This window comes from Corapipo altera, unplaced genomic scaffold, assembly GCF_003945725.1.
Source record: "Corapipo altera isolate COAL_440 unplaced genomic scaffold, ASM394572v1 93, whole genome shotgun sequence".
Taxonomy (NCBI): domain Eukaryota; kingdom Metazoa; phylum Chordata; class Aves; order Passeriformes; family Pipridae; genus Corapipo; species Corapipo altera.
The window spans coordinates 243,584-261,218 of NW_020885000.1; the positions used below are offsets into that span (position 1 = coordinate 243,584).

Sequence of the window (17,635 nt, forward strand, 5' to 3'; positions counted from 1 at the left end):
CGGGCGCGGGGGGCCCGGCGGGCTCCGGGCCGCCCGTGGATGAGCACCATGCGGCTGCTGCTGCTCGCCCTCCTCTTCTCTTCCTCCTTCGCCCGCGCCGGCTGCGATCCGAAGATCGTCAACATCGGCGCGGTGCTGAGCACCAAGAAGCACGAGCAGATCTTCCGCGAGGCGGTGAACCAGGCCAACAAGCGGCACGGCACCTGGAAGCTCCAGCTCAACGCCACCTCCGTCACCCACAAGCCCAACGCCATCCAGATGGCCCTGTCCGTCTGCGAGGACCTCATCTCCAGCCAGGTACCCCGGGACGGCGACCCTCCCCCGCCGCCCCGCTGCCCCCGCGGCCGCCCCGCCCCTGCCCCGCGGAGCCCCCCGGAGCCCCCCGGAGCCCCCCGGAGCCCCCCGGCCGAGCCGCGCCGTGCGGGTCCTGCCCCGGGGTCCGGGTCGCGCTGCCCGCATTGCAGCCTTTATGTAAGAGCGGCCGACTGCGCGCTCTGCGCACCCCCGGGACACTCACCCCCGCACACACGGGGTACACACGGGCACCCGCACACACCTCGGGTACGCACGGGCACCCGCACACCCGACGGGGTGCACACGGTTACCCACATACACCTCTCTGGGCACTCACAGGCACCCACGGGCACCCACATACACCCTGGGGCACACACAGGCATCCACATGTTCCCCAGGGCACACATGGGCACCCAGGTACACTCTGGGGCACACACAGTCACCTGCACACCCGATCGGGTGTACACAGACACCCACATACACCCCAGAGCACACACAGGCACCCACATCCCCCCAGGTAGAGATGGCCACACGTACACCCCCCAGGGCTCACATGGGCTCCCATACAACACCTCAGAGCATACATGGGCTCACACATGCACCCCAGGGTGCACATGGGCATCAACACACCCCTGGAGCACACACAGTCTCTCTCTCACACACACACACCCCTCAGGACACACAAGGGATCACACACACACCCTGGGCATGCACAGAGTGGCTGCACATATATGTCCACTCAACACCATGTGTGCACATACACCACACACAGACACATCATGGGGACACACAGGCACATAGAGGGCTGTGAGCATGTACGGGCATGCACACACTGTGGGGAGGTGTGGGCATGGGGAACACCATCCATGCACACTCACCGTGCACACACTGTGGGAATGTCCACAGGCTGCACACACACATGCCATGAGCACAGGTGCACTGCTGTGCAAACATGGGCACACATAGACCATGCATATCTACACTCACACCGGTGTGCAAACATGCTGTGCCACACCTCCATGTGCACACAGGAGCACACACTGAGCCACAGGCACACATGACACCCCAGTGTGTGCCCTACACAGACACACACACAGACACACACAAACATACACACAGACACACAGGCACACACACAGACACACAGTGATTCATGTACACATCCCCCCCACACTCCCCCAGGTCATACATTGCTGCACCCCCCATGGCACACAGCACCACAGCCCCCCACACCACCCAGTGCTGCACACCAGCACACCCACTGCCACACACACCCCCAGGACACAGGGATTACAGGCATGGTGAGTGCTGTGTGTGACTGTGCACATAAGCACAGCATGATCCTCTCTCCTGTCTACATGGCTTGCTCTCAGCAGACCCAAGGGAGCAGTCCCAATCCTCGGCGGTGCTGGGTGCCCAGGGTGCCCTGGGCAGCCCGTGGCCTGGCCTCTCCACCTCCCCTGCATGAGCTCTGGGTGATGAGCCCAGTCACCAGCCCCAGTACCGCCAACTGGGGCCATCGAGGGGGCAGACAGGCAGGTACAAAACCACCCCCTCCTCCAACACACCCACGCACATGCAAAAGGTCTACATGGACCCATGTGAAGGCGCAAACACAACCCCCAAATTGTATGAACGCCCTCACCACGGAACCTCACACAGAAATGCACCCAGGCACACACAGCCAGGAGGGGAGGGAGCTGGAGGGGCCGGAGGTGCGTAGTGGAGAATAGCTGACACCTTCGCAGCTCGGCTTCCCAGCGTGGAGGGGGAGGGTGGCTGGAGACATGCCTGGGATGGTGGCCGAGCCGGGCGGCACGGGATGTACCAGATCCCCGCTGTCCAGCGGCAGCCGGAGAAGGCTCAGGCGGGTCCCTCACTGAGCCGAGGCTCCATTTGCTGCTCGCAGCTGATGGATGCCTGTGTCCGTGCCACCTCTAAGCCTTGTCCCCATGGCAAACCCCACGGAGCCCGGGGCTGGCGCTGGCACATCCCTGCGTGAGCGGCGGGATGGGGAGGCAGCTGAGCCGGGGCGCAGGGGGGCTGTGGGTGCTGGGGGTCAGAGTGCTGGGGGTGGGCGCTCTGTCCCAACACCCAGAGGTTCTCCCAGCCCCAGGGGCTTAGGGCACGGCCACCCTCGGTCCTCGCTCGCTGGCGCTGTGCCCGAGCAAGGGGGTTGCGAGGTTGAGGAGGGGCTGGGATCCCGCGAATGTAAAATGGCTCCCGTCGACCAGCTGCTGTGTGGCACAGCACAACCCTCGCCCCCACACAGCCCCCAGCCCCTACCCCCAGAGCCTGGTGCTGTCCCAGGGCCGTGCCCCAGCTCTGCTGGATGCAGGTCCTCGCCCACCCCGTGTCAGCACGGCACCGGGCAGCTGCACTGGGCATCCCCTCCTCCTGCCTCCCCAGGATCCCCCCAGCTCCTTCTCTAGCAATTCCTCTTCTCCCATGATAAGGTCTCCAGCCCCTGCCCCAGCTTGCTCTGCACCCTCAACTTATTCCCACCCAATGCCAGGTGGGATCGTCCCTCTTCCCCCCAGACCCCAGGCCCCCTTCCTCAGGCAACGCTTCATCCTCCTCTCCTGTTCAGGTGACCTGCCCCTCCAGCCTGGGGCTCGGGCAGATGCCTGGGGGAGGAAGAAGTGTTATTTCCTCCCAGACATCAAAGTCCTTGCACAGATTCACCCTCGCTGGAGACCCGTCACCGGCTGGGGACATTCCTTGTGCTGTGAGAGGGCATTGGTGTAACAAAAGATCCCCCAGAGATTATCCATCTCCTTCCTTTCCATTTGACACAAAATAGGATCCTGCTGGAGACCAAAGTCCCAGCCCTGCAATAACAGCAGGATTTTGCCAAGATCGTCCTTCCCCGTTTTGGTAAAACCCAGATCCCCTCTCCCTGGCATGCTGAGGGCAGATCCCAGCTCCTGCCCCCCCAGCTCTCTCATTTCTGTGCCCAGGGCCAGATGGTTGATTTGCTCCATGGCTCTGTGCTCCCGCCGCAGTCCCAGCAGACCACTTTGTTTGTAATAGTCCTCAGAGGGGAATTACAACTGAGTATTAAATGTGTGGTTAAAGAAATCACATTACACAGTGTGACTGCAAGGGAGATGTTTCCCTTTAATCTGTAATCCATGGAAGTTATTAGTTTACTGAGCAGAGCTGGTAGGCACAGCATTTCCATTAGGATATAACCCTGAGCAGACCCATCACCTCCAGCCACAGCACAGCTCCCAGCACAGTCCTTGCTTCCCTGTTCCCAGTTATCTCAATGCCGTTATTGTGTTAACATGGGGCTGTTTAACATTGCAGAAAAGAAAAGGAAAAAAAAAATCATGCTGGACAGCTGATGTGCTCCTGTGAAATAATGTTTGTGTCATGTATCCTGTCCTGCAGGTCTATGCAATATTAGTTAGCCACCCTCCTGCTCCCAACGATCACCTAACACCAACACCTGTATCATACACAGCTGGCTTCTACAGGATCCCTGTCATTGGTCTGACAACACGCATGTCTATATATTCTGATAAGGTAACTGATGCATGTTTCTAGTCTAGTACCTCATACATGTGCTGTAAATCAAGAGTGCCTGTCAGGAAGGTTAATCATGCCAACACCCTCTGTCCACCCTCTCCAGCTCAGCCTGCAGCTCCCTCTCTCTCTCCTGCATTCCCCAGTACATTATTTTTTCACAGCTGCCAGTGTTGACCTACATAGTGCCGGATGATTTCTGCAGCGCGGCTCTGCCAGGCTGCTGGGTTCGCTGCTCTTCAGCCAAGCACAGGCATAGCTGGTTCCTGCCCTGCTCACTAGTGACAGCCAGGGGGTCCAGGGGGCTCCCCGGGTGTGTGTGGGCCTGTGGAGGGGCAGGAGGATCCTATTAGAGCCTGTACATTGGGCAGGAGCTCTCTGGGGCTTGAAGGTTGTTTGGTTGCATTCACTTCTCTGGGTTTATGGGATACTGGTAGGGAGATCACAGAATATCCCGAGGTTTCACATGACGGTCTGGCCAGCACTCAAGACAGAGGTTCAAATTCCAGTGTCCCAAGCCACTGCAGCTGTCTCTGTGGGTACACAGAGTCTTCCAGACTGGATGAGGGCCTGGGGGCAGAGCCTGACCCTGGGCAATGAGGCGCTGCCCCGGCCCTCAGCTCACAGCCTATCTGAGATTAGTGAAAGCAAAGGGAGGAGCTGAGCAGAGCCAGGCCATCCACATACCATTGCAGGATTCCATGCAGGCCCACGAGCTCAGTGGGTGAGATCAAGCCTGTTTCAAAGCATGAATCGGCCTTTGCTTGGAAAATGTGAATATTCACAAATGTAAATGTTCTGTGCAAAAATAGTCACTCCACCTACATGCTAAATGAAGTCAAATTTCAGGAGGGAGGAGCAGAGGCTCCTAGAGATGCACCAGCAGCACTGCTCAGCTGGAGCAGCAGCAGCTCTTGGCATCTCCCACCAGTAAAGCCATGATAGGATGGACACCAAGCCAAGAGCACAGCAGTGACCGTAATGGTGGCTGGCTGGGCTGGGGACCTGCATGGGCAGGGTCCCACCGGGTTAGAGGGAAAGGGATGGCAACAGAGCTGACAGAGCAAGGGAGAGGGTAGGCAGCAATTGTGCAGGGGGAATTTGCTTCGTGCTGCTGTGGAGTGGAAATATGTCTGATGGTCACTGAGAGGGACCTTGTCACAGGGGCCAGGAGGGCAGGGAGAGGGGACCCTGCACACTGTGGGTCCTGCTCCATCTCTGCAGGACTGTGCTCACCAAAGCAAACCACCTGTCCACGGCACAACCTGGGGCAGGATTGGTGTGCCCACCCCGAGGAGCTGGAACCTGCCCTGGCACTCTCTGCTTCTGAAAGATTTTTCCTATTTAAAATGTTTTCTGCAAATCTGGCTCATAAAATGCACCTGACTCACTTCAGGGCTGGAGGAGCAACCCACTGTCACAGTGATGACCTGGTGCACTGTCAGGAGATGCTCTCCATGGAGTATTTTGGGGAGTTCAGCCAGTGCAGGGCTGTGGGCTGCGCTTGCCTGGCACAGACTGAGCAGGGAGGCCACCCTGCCTGCACCAGGCTCATCTCACCCCTCTGAGCACTCCTGCCTGTCTGGCCTCCTGCTTGGCACCTGCCCACCCAGGCAGATGGGGGCATGGGGGCTTGGAGCTCTCTGCAGAGGGCGGAGATGTTGGCAGGAGATTGGGCAAAGGCAGGGACTGGGTAGAGGAGCAAAGGATGTTGAACAGTGGAAGGGACAGCAAAGGCGGGAGTGGAATGGGGGACAGAGGGGTGTGAAGCCGTGGGACAGGCTCTGCTCACCCCATGTAGGACAGGCTGGCTCATGTGACACAGGGACATTCAGCTGTTCCCTTTTTGGTTTCCAGTGATCAGCTTGGGTTTTGGGTTACTTTTTAAATTCAGTAAATTATATCTTTCAGCTTAGTTTCTATGGAAACAAGCTTGTAAGATCACTTTGTATGTACGCCCCTGATTGGTTTTGAAGGCGTCAGGCAATTTTAGCTAAATTTCACGGGGGGTTGAAGTGGAGTTAATTATGGTGCTCTGCAGGCTATGCTGCCAGGGGGAGGAAAGGTTTGGGCCTCAACACAGACAGGTTTGCCCAGTATCTTTCGATGCTCCTAGAGCATCCAGTCAAGCACAGCAGTCCAGGAGCTGTAGCCAGTCTACCAACAAAGATACCCCAGGGAAGGGAGCTTTATTGCTCCCAGTATCCAACCAACTATTTGTTCTAGAAGTGGTATTGCAGCTGAATGCTCTGGCTTGGCAGCCTTTGGCCCCCTTGTACGTACATCTTATGAAATCATTTCCTGTTCCTTCACCAAGATCCTCACGCCATCCAGCACAGTCCTGCCTGTACACTGAGGGGTCTCTTCCTGGGAATCCCAGTCACCTCCGAGTGAGGTGAGCAGGGAATTGGAGGAGGAAAGGGGCCTCTCATGGTAAAGCGATTGGAGCAGCCCCCATGGCTGTGGTGTCCATCACTGTGGAGAGCCCTCCATGGAGATTTCATGGACTGAGCATTGCAAAAGTCACATTCTGGCCTTCCCCTGCTGGGCCCCCTGCATGGACAGGCTGGACTGCGCTTTAGTGCTCCTGCTCCCATGTGTCATTGGGGGTGTTTATACTTCCTTTGCATCCCAGCTGAAAAAATGAGGTGACATGGACATCTTGGCAATATGAGAAATGTGAAATGACATGGAGAGTGTGAGAGCAAAGCTCGTGGGGAAATGCACTGCTCAAGAGCCAGGAAGGGCTGGTGCTGTTCATCATCACCATGTGGAACGTGATCCCCACCTATGTGGTGGGGATGAAGGGACATCCTGGGTGCCCAGAGGTGCTGAGCCCCACGCCATACCCTAATCAGAGAGCTATTGCAGTGGAGGATCAAGGAGTTTATCTGAGACTTGCTCTGTGGTGAAAGAGATGGAAAATGGAGTTTAGTCATTGTGCATTTGGAGAGCCATTTCAATTCCAGCACCTGGTTCTGGTAGTTGCAATGAGGTCTATCTCTCTCTTTCTCTCTCTCTTCAGCCTGGGGATGGCTTTTACCTCTGGTTCCTGGTCTCACTGTAACCACTCCATGCCTGGAAGTGAGGCACTGCTCACTGAGAGGGGTACTTTTCTGTATTACTGGTCTCACTGGCAACAATGCTCAGCAGAAACCTTCTTAATCAGAGTGGGAAGCTGCACTGGAAGTGGGGAAAAAGCGATTCCCCTTGACCAAGGTCAGGATCAGAACTCCTTCACCTGTAAGCAATGACTGGAGAGGCTGTTTAGTGTAACACAGAGTTGTTTGCCCCAGGAATGGGCAGCCCAGCCATCAGTAGAGTAGCTCAGCCCTCAGCAGGGCAGCACAGCCCTCAGTCAGGCAGCCTGGAACGTTCCAGAGCAGACCAGGCTAGAGCAGTGCTGGGCTGATGGAGCCCACTCATCCCAGTGGAGGAGAGCTCTTCATAGGCTCTCAGGATTCCAGCTGAGAGAAGGACAGACACCCCCCACTCCACAGTGACACTCCCCAGAGGCTGTCATGTCCCTTCCTCCGTGCTCTGCAGGGAAAGGCAGGCAGTGCATTTGAGCCTGAGTTGCCCACACCCCTGTCCCCACTGAAATCCCTCCCTGCACATGTCTGAGCTGTCTCAGAGTTGTCTCAGCTCCCTCCCACGTCCACGGCCGTCACGTGGGGCAGTGGGCAGGCTCCTTCCATGGGGACACTGGCCACCGCTTCTTTTTCATACCCTGCTGGGGATTTTTACTAAATTTTCCTGAGCTTTACAGGTTGAGATCTCTGACAATCTCTTTGAAACTGCCCAGGCAGCTCATTTTGGGAGTGAATTGCTAGAAGGGAACTGAGCACATTTCCATAGGAAGTGAAACTAAAGCACGTTGCCTACTCAAGCCTCTGAAGCTTTCATTTCTCTTTAATTTTCTGTAGGAAAAGAAACTCCCCCAACCATGGACCGTGAGCTGGGATGAGCCCTTAGTCAGACAGAAGTAAGAGGATAACAAACCTTTCACTCAGGGACCTGTACGTGGTCCTGACGTGGGCACACACCCGTGGTGGCCTGCAGCCATGCCCTGTGCACATCCCCTCAGACACCAACTCCATCAACAGGCACCCACACGTGCCTCTTCCCCCAAGCAGGACATGGCCATGTGCAGACTGTGCACAGGGATTCCAGCACCCAAGCACTTTCCCTGCAGGGGCACCTGCACTCACATGCTCTCTGCATGGACATGCTCATATTTGTGCACACACAGAGCCCTGGCTTTCACACACACAAACAGCTCCTCTTTGTATGTACTCACATCAACCAAGTCAGGACAACTAATAATTTGCAGTTCTTAAGTCCTGACCCCACACAGAATCATCATAGAATCCTAGAATAGTTTGTGTTGGATAGGACCTTAAAGACCATCTCACCCCACACCCCTGCCATGGGCAGGGACAACTTCTACTATCCCAGGTTGCTCCAACCTCCGTCCAGCCTGGCCTTGGACACTCCCAGGGGTGGGGCAGCCACAGCTTCTCTGGGCAACCTGTGCCAGGGCCTCCCCACCCTCACAGAACTTGCCATGAATTATTTTTCATTATCATATCTAAACCCACAATTCTGTAATCCAGGAGCTGAGATACCATCAGAGCAAGTCCATGACCCTTTTGACACCACCTCAGAAAGCAAATTTCCCTGAACTGTTAAACCAAGTTGTCCCCAACAACCTTGCAATAAATTGTTCATCTGAACCAAGTGATATGTATTTACAATACTTAAGGAAGCCATGATCAGTTTAAACACCATTTTTACAAGCTGATGGGAAACTAGAAAATATTTTGATGCAATATACTGAAATCTCAGAGATTAATTTCAAAAATGGATTGAATGAATTTTGTTAGAATTCTGGTTTTTGGTTTGTTTTGTTTTTTTTTAGTCTGTGTTTTGCTGATTTTTTTTTAATATTAGTTTTTCTGGTTTGGTTTTTTTTCAGCTCTTTTCTGATCTTTTTTTTTTCGCGTTTTCATTTTCCCTAGATTTTCTTAAAGCAATTAAAAATGGTCAGGAGTTAGAAATTAGAAATGCTCAGATCCATCTTGTGCATCCCTGGCCCAAGCTGTGGAGCAGGACCTGGAAAGTCCTGGGCATCTCTGCAGACTCCAAACAGATCTTGAACACTGTGTTGGTGTGGAGACTGTGGTTGTTCTTCCATTGTTTGTCTCTTGGGGCTTCTTCCCAATCCAATGGATTAGGGCTGGGCTTGTGGAGTGAGCTGCATTTCTGCTGCTCTTCCCGAAACTGTGAATGTTTGTATCAGTTCTGAGATGTTTGTATTAGCTCTGAGATGCTTGTTGTGGCTCTCCTGGTTTGCTTCCTCCTTTGTTTAAACATCCACGGTTGTCCTCATTGGCTCAGTAATCAGGATGTGTTCCCAGTGCCTTGGTGGCTTTGCTGCTGCCTCCATCGTTCCTGTGTGTTGGGCCAGGGCAGGAGCAGGGGTTTGACACTATTTTCTGCAGATTTCATGGTTTGGTTTGACTTTATCACCATGTTGGGTGTGAGAAAAAGGCTTTATTTGATGTGTCTGTTCCTCCTGTATGGGTCAATGGGGGACATGATTCCTTTTCCCTTCCAGTGTGATTTACTTTGGCCCCTTCAGGGCATTTCTGACCCATGCTGCGTCTGGTCTCTGGGTGAGCAGTTCTGGACAAGCCCTGTTTGGTCCAGACAACCATCTCAGCCTCAAAGAAAGAAATATTATGGTGCTTTCCTTTCTGTCCTCTCTGGTTCAGAATTCTGCCCCCCTCCAGCACGTAGCTGGGTTGCCAAGTAAGGGCACTGCTGAGCATGAGCACTTTGACTGTCTAATATTTGACTGTAGGGCCTTTTGGAAAAGCTGCATTTGTTTGAGAGCTCTCTGTCAGCTACAGCTTTTGGTCCAGTTGCTCCCTTAACAGTGCTGTACTTAATTAGGCTGGAATTGCTATTGCACAATCATCCAACCATAACAATGTCTTTAACCAAATCAGAGAGGTCAACTGGGACATGAGTCCAGAGCTGCCTCCTCCTGTGGAACAGGCTGACCTAGAAACAGTCAGAGAGCATGTTATAAAACTGCTTTTCTGAACTTCTCTCGTGGCAAATAACTAATATATAGCTGCCTGTACCTGCCTCTTGCTCCTCTCTAAAGGGAATTCAAGTTCTTTGTGATATCTGTTGGGCAGTAACAATTTTGAAAAGCCAAGAGGCAAGGCTATATTTGCACTGAACACTGCTGGCCCTTCATGGTTCAATAGGCTTTTCTTCGCTGTGGACCACAAAGCAAAAAACCCTCTTTGCCGTGCTCTAGATTAACCACAGGGAGGTACAAAAATCTCAGCCAGGATTTGCTTCTCAAGCAGAAGGAAGGAGTGCAGGTTAGCACTAGAGGTGTGCTCAAGGTGTGCAACCCAGAGGTCTTCCCAAAATGGCTTTGTGATCCCAGCCCTGTCCCTGCAAACCTGGTTGACAAGCCCACAGTCTGTGTTGAGCTCTTGTTCTTCCTTGCAGAGCATCCACCTGTCCTTTTTGCGCACGGTCCCTCCATACTCTCACCAGGCCAATGTCTGGTTTGAGATGATGAGAGTCTTCAACTGGAACCACGTCATTCTGATAGTCAGTGACGACCACGAAGGTCGTGCTGCACAAAAGAAGCTGGAGACGCTCTTGGAGGAGAAAGAGTCCAAGGTCAGTTCCTGAACATTGTCTTGTAGCTTTGTTTAAGCAACAACAAAACTAGAAGTCTCGGGCTGTTGTATGTATGTAGATTTCTGTATGTAAAACACCTTTTCTTTCCATTGTAACATGGCTAACATGCTTAAAGCATCAACAGTGTCTGACTAGTACCTGACAGAACTTTGTACTTTATTCATTTCACTTGCTTTGCCATGGTCAAAATCTCCTACATGTAAATCGACTACAAAATGAAGGGAAGGATAACCTGGAGCTCTGCAAATGCCTCGCCCAAGATTCCCACCTAAGGAGAGGACCAGTCGCTCAGCTTAGGGAAGCACCTGCCCCATTACAGCCACCCCGGGGCCAGGCAGACCCAGCAGTGCCAAACTAACCTTGAAAAGCAGCTTCTGAATTGGCTTCCTGGGACTCACCTTAGAGGCTTAGGAGGGGCCAGGCAGCCGGTGTGTTGCTGCCCTGAGGGGCACAGCACCCTCTGTGTAGAGCCGTGGGCCTCAGGCTGCACCTGTTCCCATCTCCATCGAAGCACATGCCAAACGCTGCTTTCCTGACACCCATTGCTGGTACAAGAGGGCGATTGTGGCTTTATGCAGGAGGTGCACTGCACCTGCACTCAGGGCCAGCAGGGAGCAGAGAGGGAGGTCCCCAAGCCTGCTAGAGATTCAGGAGGACAACCACAGACCTGCGGCATGGAGTGAAAGGACCAAGCAAATGTTCCAAACAAGCAGGGAAGGAGAACACAGGAGCTGTTTGGCTGCAATATGGAAGACAAGGAACCACCTCGTGCCCTACAGAGTGAAGTCCCAGCACGTTCTCTTGCCTTGGGCAGGGTGAGTTCCCTTCGGGTGTGCAGACACTGAGCCCATTCAAGTTTCCAGCAGCATCAGGGCAGCAACCAATTCAGGGCTGTTCCCTCCTGGGTCACAGGCAGGGACCTCAATCTGCTCTTCTCCAGCCCCACCAGCAGCTGCTGGACCTTTGGCAGTCAGTCAGCTGTTGAGGAGATGCGGCCACAGACACTTCTTGTGCTTGGAGTTGGTGGCTCAGCTGAGGGATCAGAGAGAGCAGCCTGTCACTGCTCTTCATCACCTCCCTGGTGAACAACTGGTGCAGGGCTGCAGGCTGGCACAAGCCACACTGAACACTTTTGGTTTTGGCGGTGATTTCCAAGGAGTCTCATCCTTGCTGCATCCTGAATCATCATGAGACACTGATGTGCCACCAGCTATGGTGGGATACTCCTGCCTCCCAAGGCAGTTTCCTGCTGGGTGACAGTGGAATATATTTCACTCCAAAGCCTCTTCCCAGCACAATGTCACTCATCCAAGGAGAGCCATTGTCAGTCTCTCATTCCTTTCCTTGCATCTTCTGATTTCCACTTTCTGCTTTCCTACAGTTCCTCTGTGTTCCCTTTTGCTGCTCCCTCTCAAGACTCCACTCCTTGCTTGCTCCATGTGATGCTCCCAGGCACAGGGTGCATTTCTTCTTCACCCTATCCATCACATGGGAAAGATTTTAGATCTGGAGCTTGAAAGATGGGGAGTAGGGTATGTGCTCAGACCTGCCTCACATTTGCACTGCATCTATAACATGTCTTGGCACCCACTGGGCTGCTGCAGATGCCCAGGCCACTCTCCAGCATGGGACACCTGCTCTGTGGTGGTAGGTCACTTTGTCTTCCTTTTGGGGCATGCCACTGCATCTTGTTTCTGCTTTCCTTGCAAAAAAGATCAAACAGACAGGTCTGACTGGTCTTGAAGGTGGTAGATAGCCTGCTGGGGCTTTCTTATCTTCCTCAATCTCTTCTTCTAATTCCTTTTCTGATCACTGATGTGCTGACTCTCTTCATGCCATGAAGGGGTACCTTGGGCCCCTGCCCAGCCTTCTCAAGGGCAGCCTGGCCCTGGGGAGGGAGCAGGCAGGAGACCTGATCTCGACCTCTGCAAGGCTTGGGTCACAGTCCCTGAGGTCCTGTCCCCTGCCCACCTGAGCTCTTGGATTGGAGCATGGCTGTGTCCCCCACAGTCTGCACTGGCCCTTCGTGTCACTCAGGCACCGCTGTGTGGGTTTGCACTTCCACCAGGCACTCCAAGCCCAGCACTCAGGCCATGCTGGCCAGTCCTGGCACACCCCATGTGCTTGCCTTGTCTTAGGTCTGTCAGCAGTAACTCTGCTGCTCCACCCCAGCACAACTCTGCTCGTTCATCTGGGTCGGCCACCAGTGCTGCTCAGGATCAGGAGGGAGTGTTGGACACTGTGAAATCAGAGTTTGTCCAAGTCAGAGGTGGCAGGTCTCTTTCTCTAGGACAGTGGTAACTTTTTTAATGAATGCTTGAGAACCTGGTGGAAATTTTAATTTTTGGGTCCCTGTGTGAAACATGAGCTGAAGAGCAGGGAAGGGCTGCAGGACCACATGGAAAAATGGGGGGAGAAGACACATTATTAGTCTAATTCTGTAGGTATAGTGACAGGGAGAGGTGATCAGGTGTCAGCTTCGCTGCACCCAAGACTCTGCTGACCAGCCTGGATCAAGGTGCATGTCCCAGGCACACAAGGCTATTCATGTCTGGAGGCTGCAAGAGGGGTGACCAAGTTTTTGGCTACATTGACAGTGCCTAAGGAGAAATGACCACTGTCCCATCACTGGAGAACATTCATGCTGTCCTGCACCTCTGTTCTCCTTGGAGGCAGTTGTTACCCCAGGTCTCACTGCAATCTCAGCAGTCTCTAAGAAGCCACTGCAGAAATCCTGGCTGTGGATGTCATCAGAAGTGAAGGCAGACCTGGGCTCCAAGCAGATTTTGCCTCCTCAGATACTTTGCCTTGCAAGGACTCAATTCCTTTGAGCAATGAAAACCTGTCAGGCTGTGTCCAAGGAGAAGAAAGCAAAGATCACATGACTGCACAGAAAGCAGACCTGCAAAACGTCCTACCAAAGATTGGCCCGAGTGGTCAGGAAAAGGCAAGCTACTTAGTTTGGAAAACGAGACACAGAGATAAAACCTGTCTGTCTAAGAAACAACCTGGGAACATGAACCCTTGCATTCCAGGGGTGCAAGGGGTCTGGTTCCTGTCAGGGATCAGTTGCCATTGCCATAAGGTTCTGGAAAAATGAAGATCAGAATAGAGCTGTGTCCCATACCCCATACATATAGATCAGGAATACTCAGCAGGGGTGGGGTGGGGTAAAGAAGAAGAGGTCAGACACTGTCCCACCAAAACCTGCCAAGCCATCTCCTGAAGGCATTGTCAGATTGATGTTGTTGGCCTGACCAGGTGGGCTGCTCCCAGGAAGATCCACGGGGCTCTGTGCATGCTGTTGCAGGGTCACGGCTCCTGAGAGCAGAGGCTGTTGGCCCTCAGCACACTGCCTGGAGAAGAGGAAACCTCCAGAAGCAGGTTTCATGCCTTGGGTTCCTTTGGGGCCAAGCAGCAGAAGTGGCTCAGGTAGGAGACAAGGGGAGGAGCAGGTTCTCTGTCTGGTCTCTCATCTCCAGGGTCAGAGCATGCTGAGCCCCCTGTCTTGAGCCCCAGTGCTGCTCTGGTCAGCAGCATGGAGACCACCAAGCAGTGAACCCCATTAGCCACCTGTAGGGCCAGGTTATGGGCACTGTGGTCTTGGGTAGCTGCACCTCCCAGGGCCACCCTTGTGCCACAGAGCCATGAGGTGCCCTTGGCCCTCCCCAAGCACCAGGTAAAAGCTGCAATGTCATCCCATGATCACCATTGCTTCATATCGCCACGCTTTGATCCAACACGGGATGTAGAGAACGTTATCTTTCTCTTTTGGATGTCAACAGAGCTCCAAAAGGCTGCTCCCTCCTTTCAGGGGGTGAGAAGTTCAGCTGAGACACCTCATTTGCTGTGAACTCTCTGAGGGTGAACAGGATTGTAATGCTCATAGTGACTCTAGTATTGCTAATACTCTTAACTGTAACAGTTTACCTTTATCCAGCACTTTCCGTACACAACATTTTGTCCTTTACTTCCACAGTAATTCCATGGAAACCCCACCACTTAGGCCCTTAGAGATGTATAGATTGTTTCTGAGCTTAAGATAAAAAATTTCTTGCTGAAGAATTCCCCAGTCCCACAAGGGAAATGCAACTGCAGCATCGCACCAGCTGTGGCACTCAGGCTTGCTCTGTGAGACATGGCCTTGCACCGTGACCTCCCGTGAGAGCTGAGGCACTCTCTCTCCTGATAGTGGTTTTTGCGAGCTCCAGCGTTATAGAGACCCTTTAGCAAACAGTGGAGGAGGAGGTGGATGTTGGATTGCTTTACTACACGTCATTTTCAACTGTTTATAATATTCTTCTGTGTCTACATATTTTCTCTGTGCACATTATTCATCAGAGTAAAAAAAGGAACTATGAAAACCTCGACCAACTTTCCTATGACAACAAGCGAGGACCCAAGGTATATATGCATGGAAATGCACGCCGCCCACCAACCTAACTAGCAAATGAAAAGTAGCCACAGCCACCAGAAAAATAAAAAAATAAAAAAAAAAAAAAAAAAGAAAAAAGTGAAAGAGAAAAAAAAGAAAATAAAAGAAAGAAAAAAAAATCCATGACTATGTTTCTTGGTAGCACGTTTTTATGTTGAGATAGTTTGGTTTGGACTTGAGAATGGAAACTTAGCCAGCTGACCCTGGAAGGATTTCTTTTTGAAACATGCATGTGAACCAGTAATTAACTTGCAAGTTTTTTTTTTTTTGAAAAGTTGAACCAACCCCCTTTCCTCCCCAAAGGAAACGGTTCCTTGGTGTAAGTTGCTCACTTTGACTCCCAAAGGTTAACCTTGTGCAATATGTTTTTTTCATTTCCCATGTTTTTGAAAAACAACACTCGTTTGAGTTTTCAATTGCATTTCAAAGCCTTTTTCTCTTTCCTGTACAATGCACGCCTCTTTTTGGGTCTTGATTGACTTCAGTTTGCATGCACAGTGCAAAAAAAATAAAAATAAAAAAATAAAACAACTGAAAGGCCAAAACCTTAAAAGAGAAAGGAAGGAAGGAAAGAAAGAAAAGAAAGAAAGGAAAGAAAAAAGAAAAAAAATAACTATAACCAATCTTATTTAGCAGACTTTTGTGCAGTTTAATGAATTCTCTTGACCTTTTCTAGATAGCATGGCTCTCACCACCAGTCCTGGGGCTCCCACACTAACCAGCTTTGCTCACACTAATCACAGGCTGAGAAAGTGCTTCAGTTTGACCCTGGAACCAAAAATGTGACATCACTGCTGCTGGAGGCGAAGGAGCTGGAGGCTCGAGTCATCATCCTCTCTGCCAGGTAAGGCAGTGCCATTCCTTCCCCTCTCTGCTCTGCTTTTCTCCTCTCCCCTTTGCAACACTGCCCAGAACTGAAGTCAAAGCAGATTTGGGGGTTGTCATCCTTCCAAGGAGCATGAGAGAAACCCCCTGTTGTGGTTTAACCCCTGCCAGCAGGCAAGCCCCTCACAGCCACTCCCCCACTCCACCAACAACAATATCAGGGACAGAATCAGAAGGGTGAAAGATGGAGAACTCGTGGGTTAAGACAAAGACAGTTTAATAGGGAAAGGGGAAAGCAAAAGCCGCTCACACAAGCAAAGAAAAACAAGGAATTAGTTCACGCCTTCCACGGGCAGCAGGTGTTCACACCTCCAGGAGAACAGGGCCCCATCCCACGGAATGGTGACTTGGGAAGACAAACACCATCACTCCAAATGCCCTGCCCCATTCCTTCTTCCCCCCAGCTTTATATACTGAGCATGATATCATATGGCCTGGAATATCCCTTGGATCAGCTGGGGCCACCTGTCCTAGCTGTGTCTCCTCCCAGGCACTCCCAACTTCCTGGCCAGTGTGGCAGCAGGAAAGCAGGAAAGCCTTGGCCCTGTGTGTGAGCCCCACTCAACAATAACAAAAACATCCCTGTATGATCAACCTGGTGCTCAGCACAAACCCAAACACAGCCCCACACCACCACTGGGAAGAAAATTACCTGTCCCCCAGCTGAAAGCAGCACAGCCCCACACAGGGATGTCCTGGGCAGGGGGTGGGTGCTGTGTTGTGCTGGACAGGCTGCTGGCCTGGGAGCTGGCAGTTACCAGCGTGGCTGGGATGTCTCTCCTGCACAATGTCAGCAGCTGCAGAACCAGCTGCAGTCAGTGATGGTGTATCCTGGTCCAGCTGTGTGGGAGGGGAGTCTCACTGTCCATGCCCGCATCATAAGGACTGGGCCAGATGTGCAGATGCTCATCAGTGTTGGGCCCTGTGGGATCAGGTGAAGCTGGGACAAAGTTTCCCATTGCTCAAGAAATGAGCTGTTACCCAGGAGAAACAGTTGACAGAGAAGGGCTACCTGGACTTGTGTCTTCCAGGCTCCCCAGGGCAGTGGGCACAGCCCCAAGGCTGCCAGAGCTCCAGGAGAGTTTGGATGATCCTCTGGGGCACAGGGTGTGACTCTGGGGTTGGGCCTGTGCAGGGTCAGGTGTTTTGAACTCGCTGATCCTTGTGGGTCCCTTCCAACTCTGCGCATTCTGTGATTCTGTGACTCCTCTCGTTGCAGTGAGGACGATGCAGCCACGGTGTACAGAGCAGCAGCCATGCTCAACATGACGGGCTCGGGCTATGTGTGGCTGGTGGGGGAGCGGGAGATCTCGGGCAGTGCCCTGCGTTACGCCCCTGATGGTAGGCACCCCTGAGGCACCCCTGAGGCACCCACCCTGCTGCCATCAGGGTTTGGAGACCCTGCACAGAGCCAGCATGAGGGGCCCCTGCCCCCCGGGGACCCCCTGGGCTGGGGGAACATGGTGCCGTGGTGGTCCCAAGCAAGTGGAGGGTCCCACATGTCACTTACCATTCCCCCTGCCTGCATGGGGAGTCAGCAGTCCAGTAGCCTTGTTCACACTGTTATACCCCAAATCCACGTCACTGGGGCTTTGCAAGCTGACAATCTCCTGGGGGAAGGGTTGGGCAGGGTGCTGGAGATGGAGCACGGGCAGTCAGTGGCCCATGTAGCTGTCCCCATACCCCTCTGGCAGGCAATGGCCCATGTAGCTGTCCCCATACCCCTCTGGCAGGCAATGGCCCATGTAGTTGTCCCCA

The 17,635-nt window shown here is 53.0% G+C and overlaps 1 protein-coding gene across 18 annotated transcripts in view; it reads left to right on the plus strand.

Moving 5' to 3' along the window:
- Positions 1-30: 30 nt before the first annotated feature.
- Positions 31-17,635, plus strand: part of GRIN1 (glutamate ionotropic receptor NMDA type subunit 1) — a 38,829-nt gene continuing 21,224 nt past the window's right edge. For 14 of the 18 annotated variants that reach the window (XM_027666927.1, XM_027666928.1, XM_027666930.1 and 11 more), the window contains exons 1-6: positions 40-297; positions 3,691-3,825; positions 10,360-10,536; positions 14,899-14,961; positions 15,736-15,836; positions 17,097-17,218. In XM_027666927.1, the coding sequence (XP_027522728.1) occupies positions 40-297; positions 3,691-3,825; positions 10,360-10,536; positions 14,899-14,961; positions 15,736-15,836; positions 17,097-17,218 (856 nt within the window). Of the gene's footprint in view, positions 298-3,690; positions 3,826-10,359; positions 10,537-14,898; positions 14,962-15,735; positions 15,837-17,096; positions 17,219-17,635 lie in introns of all 18 variants that reach the window. The other 4 variants (XM_027666936.1, XM_027666942.1, XM_027666925.1 and 1 more) reach the window with 2 other exon arrangements.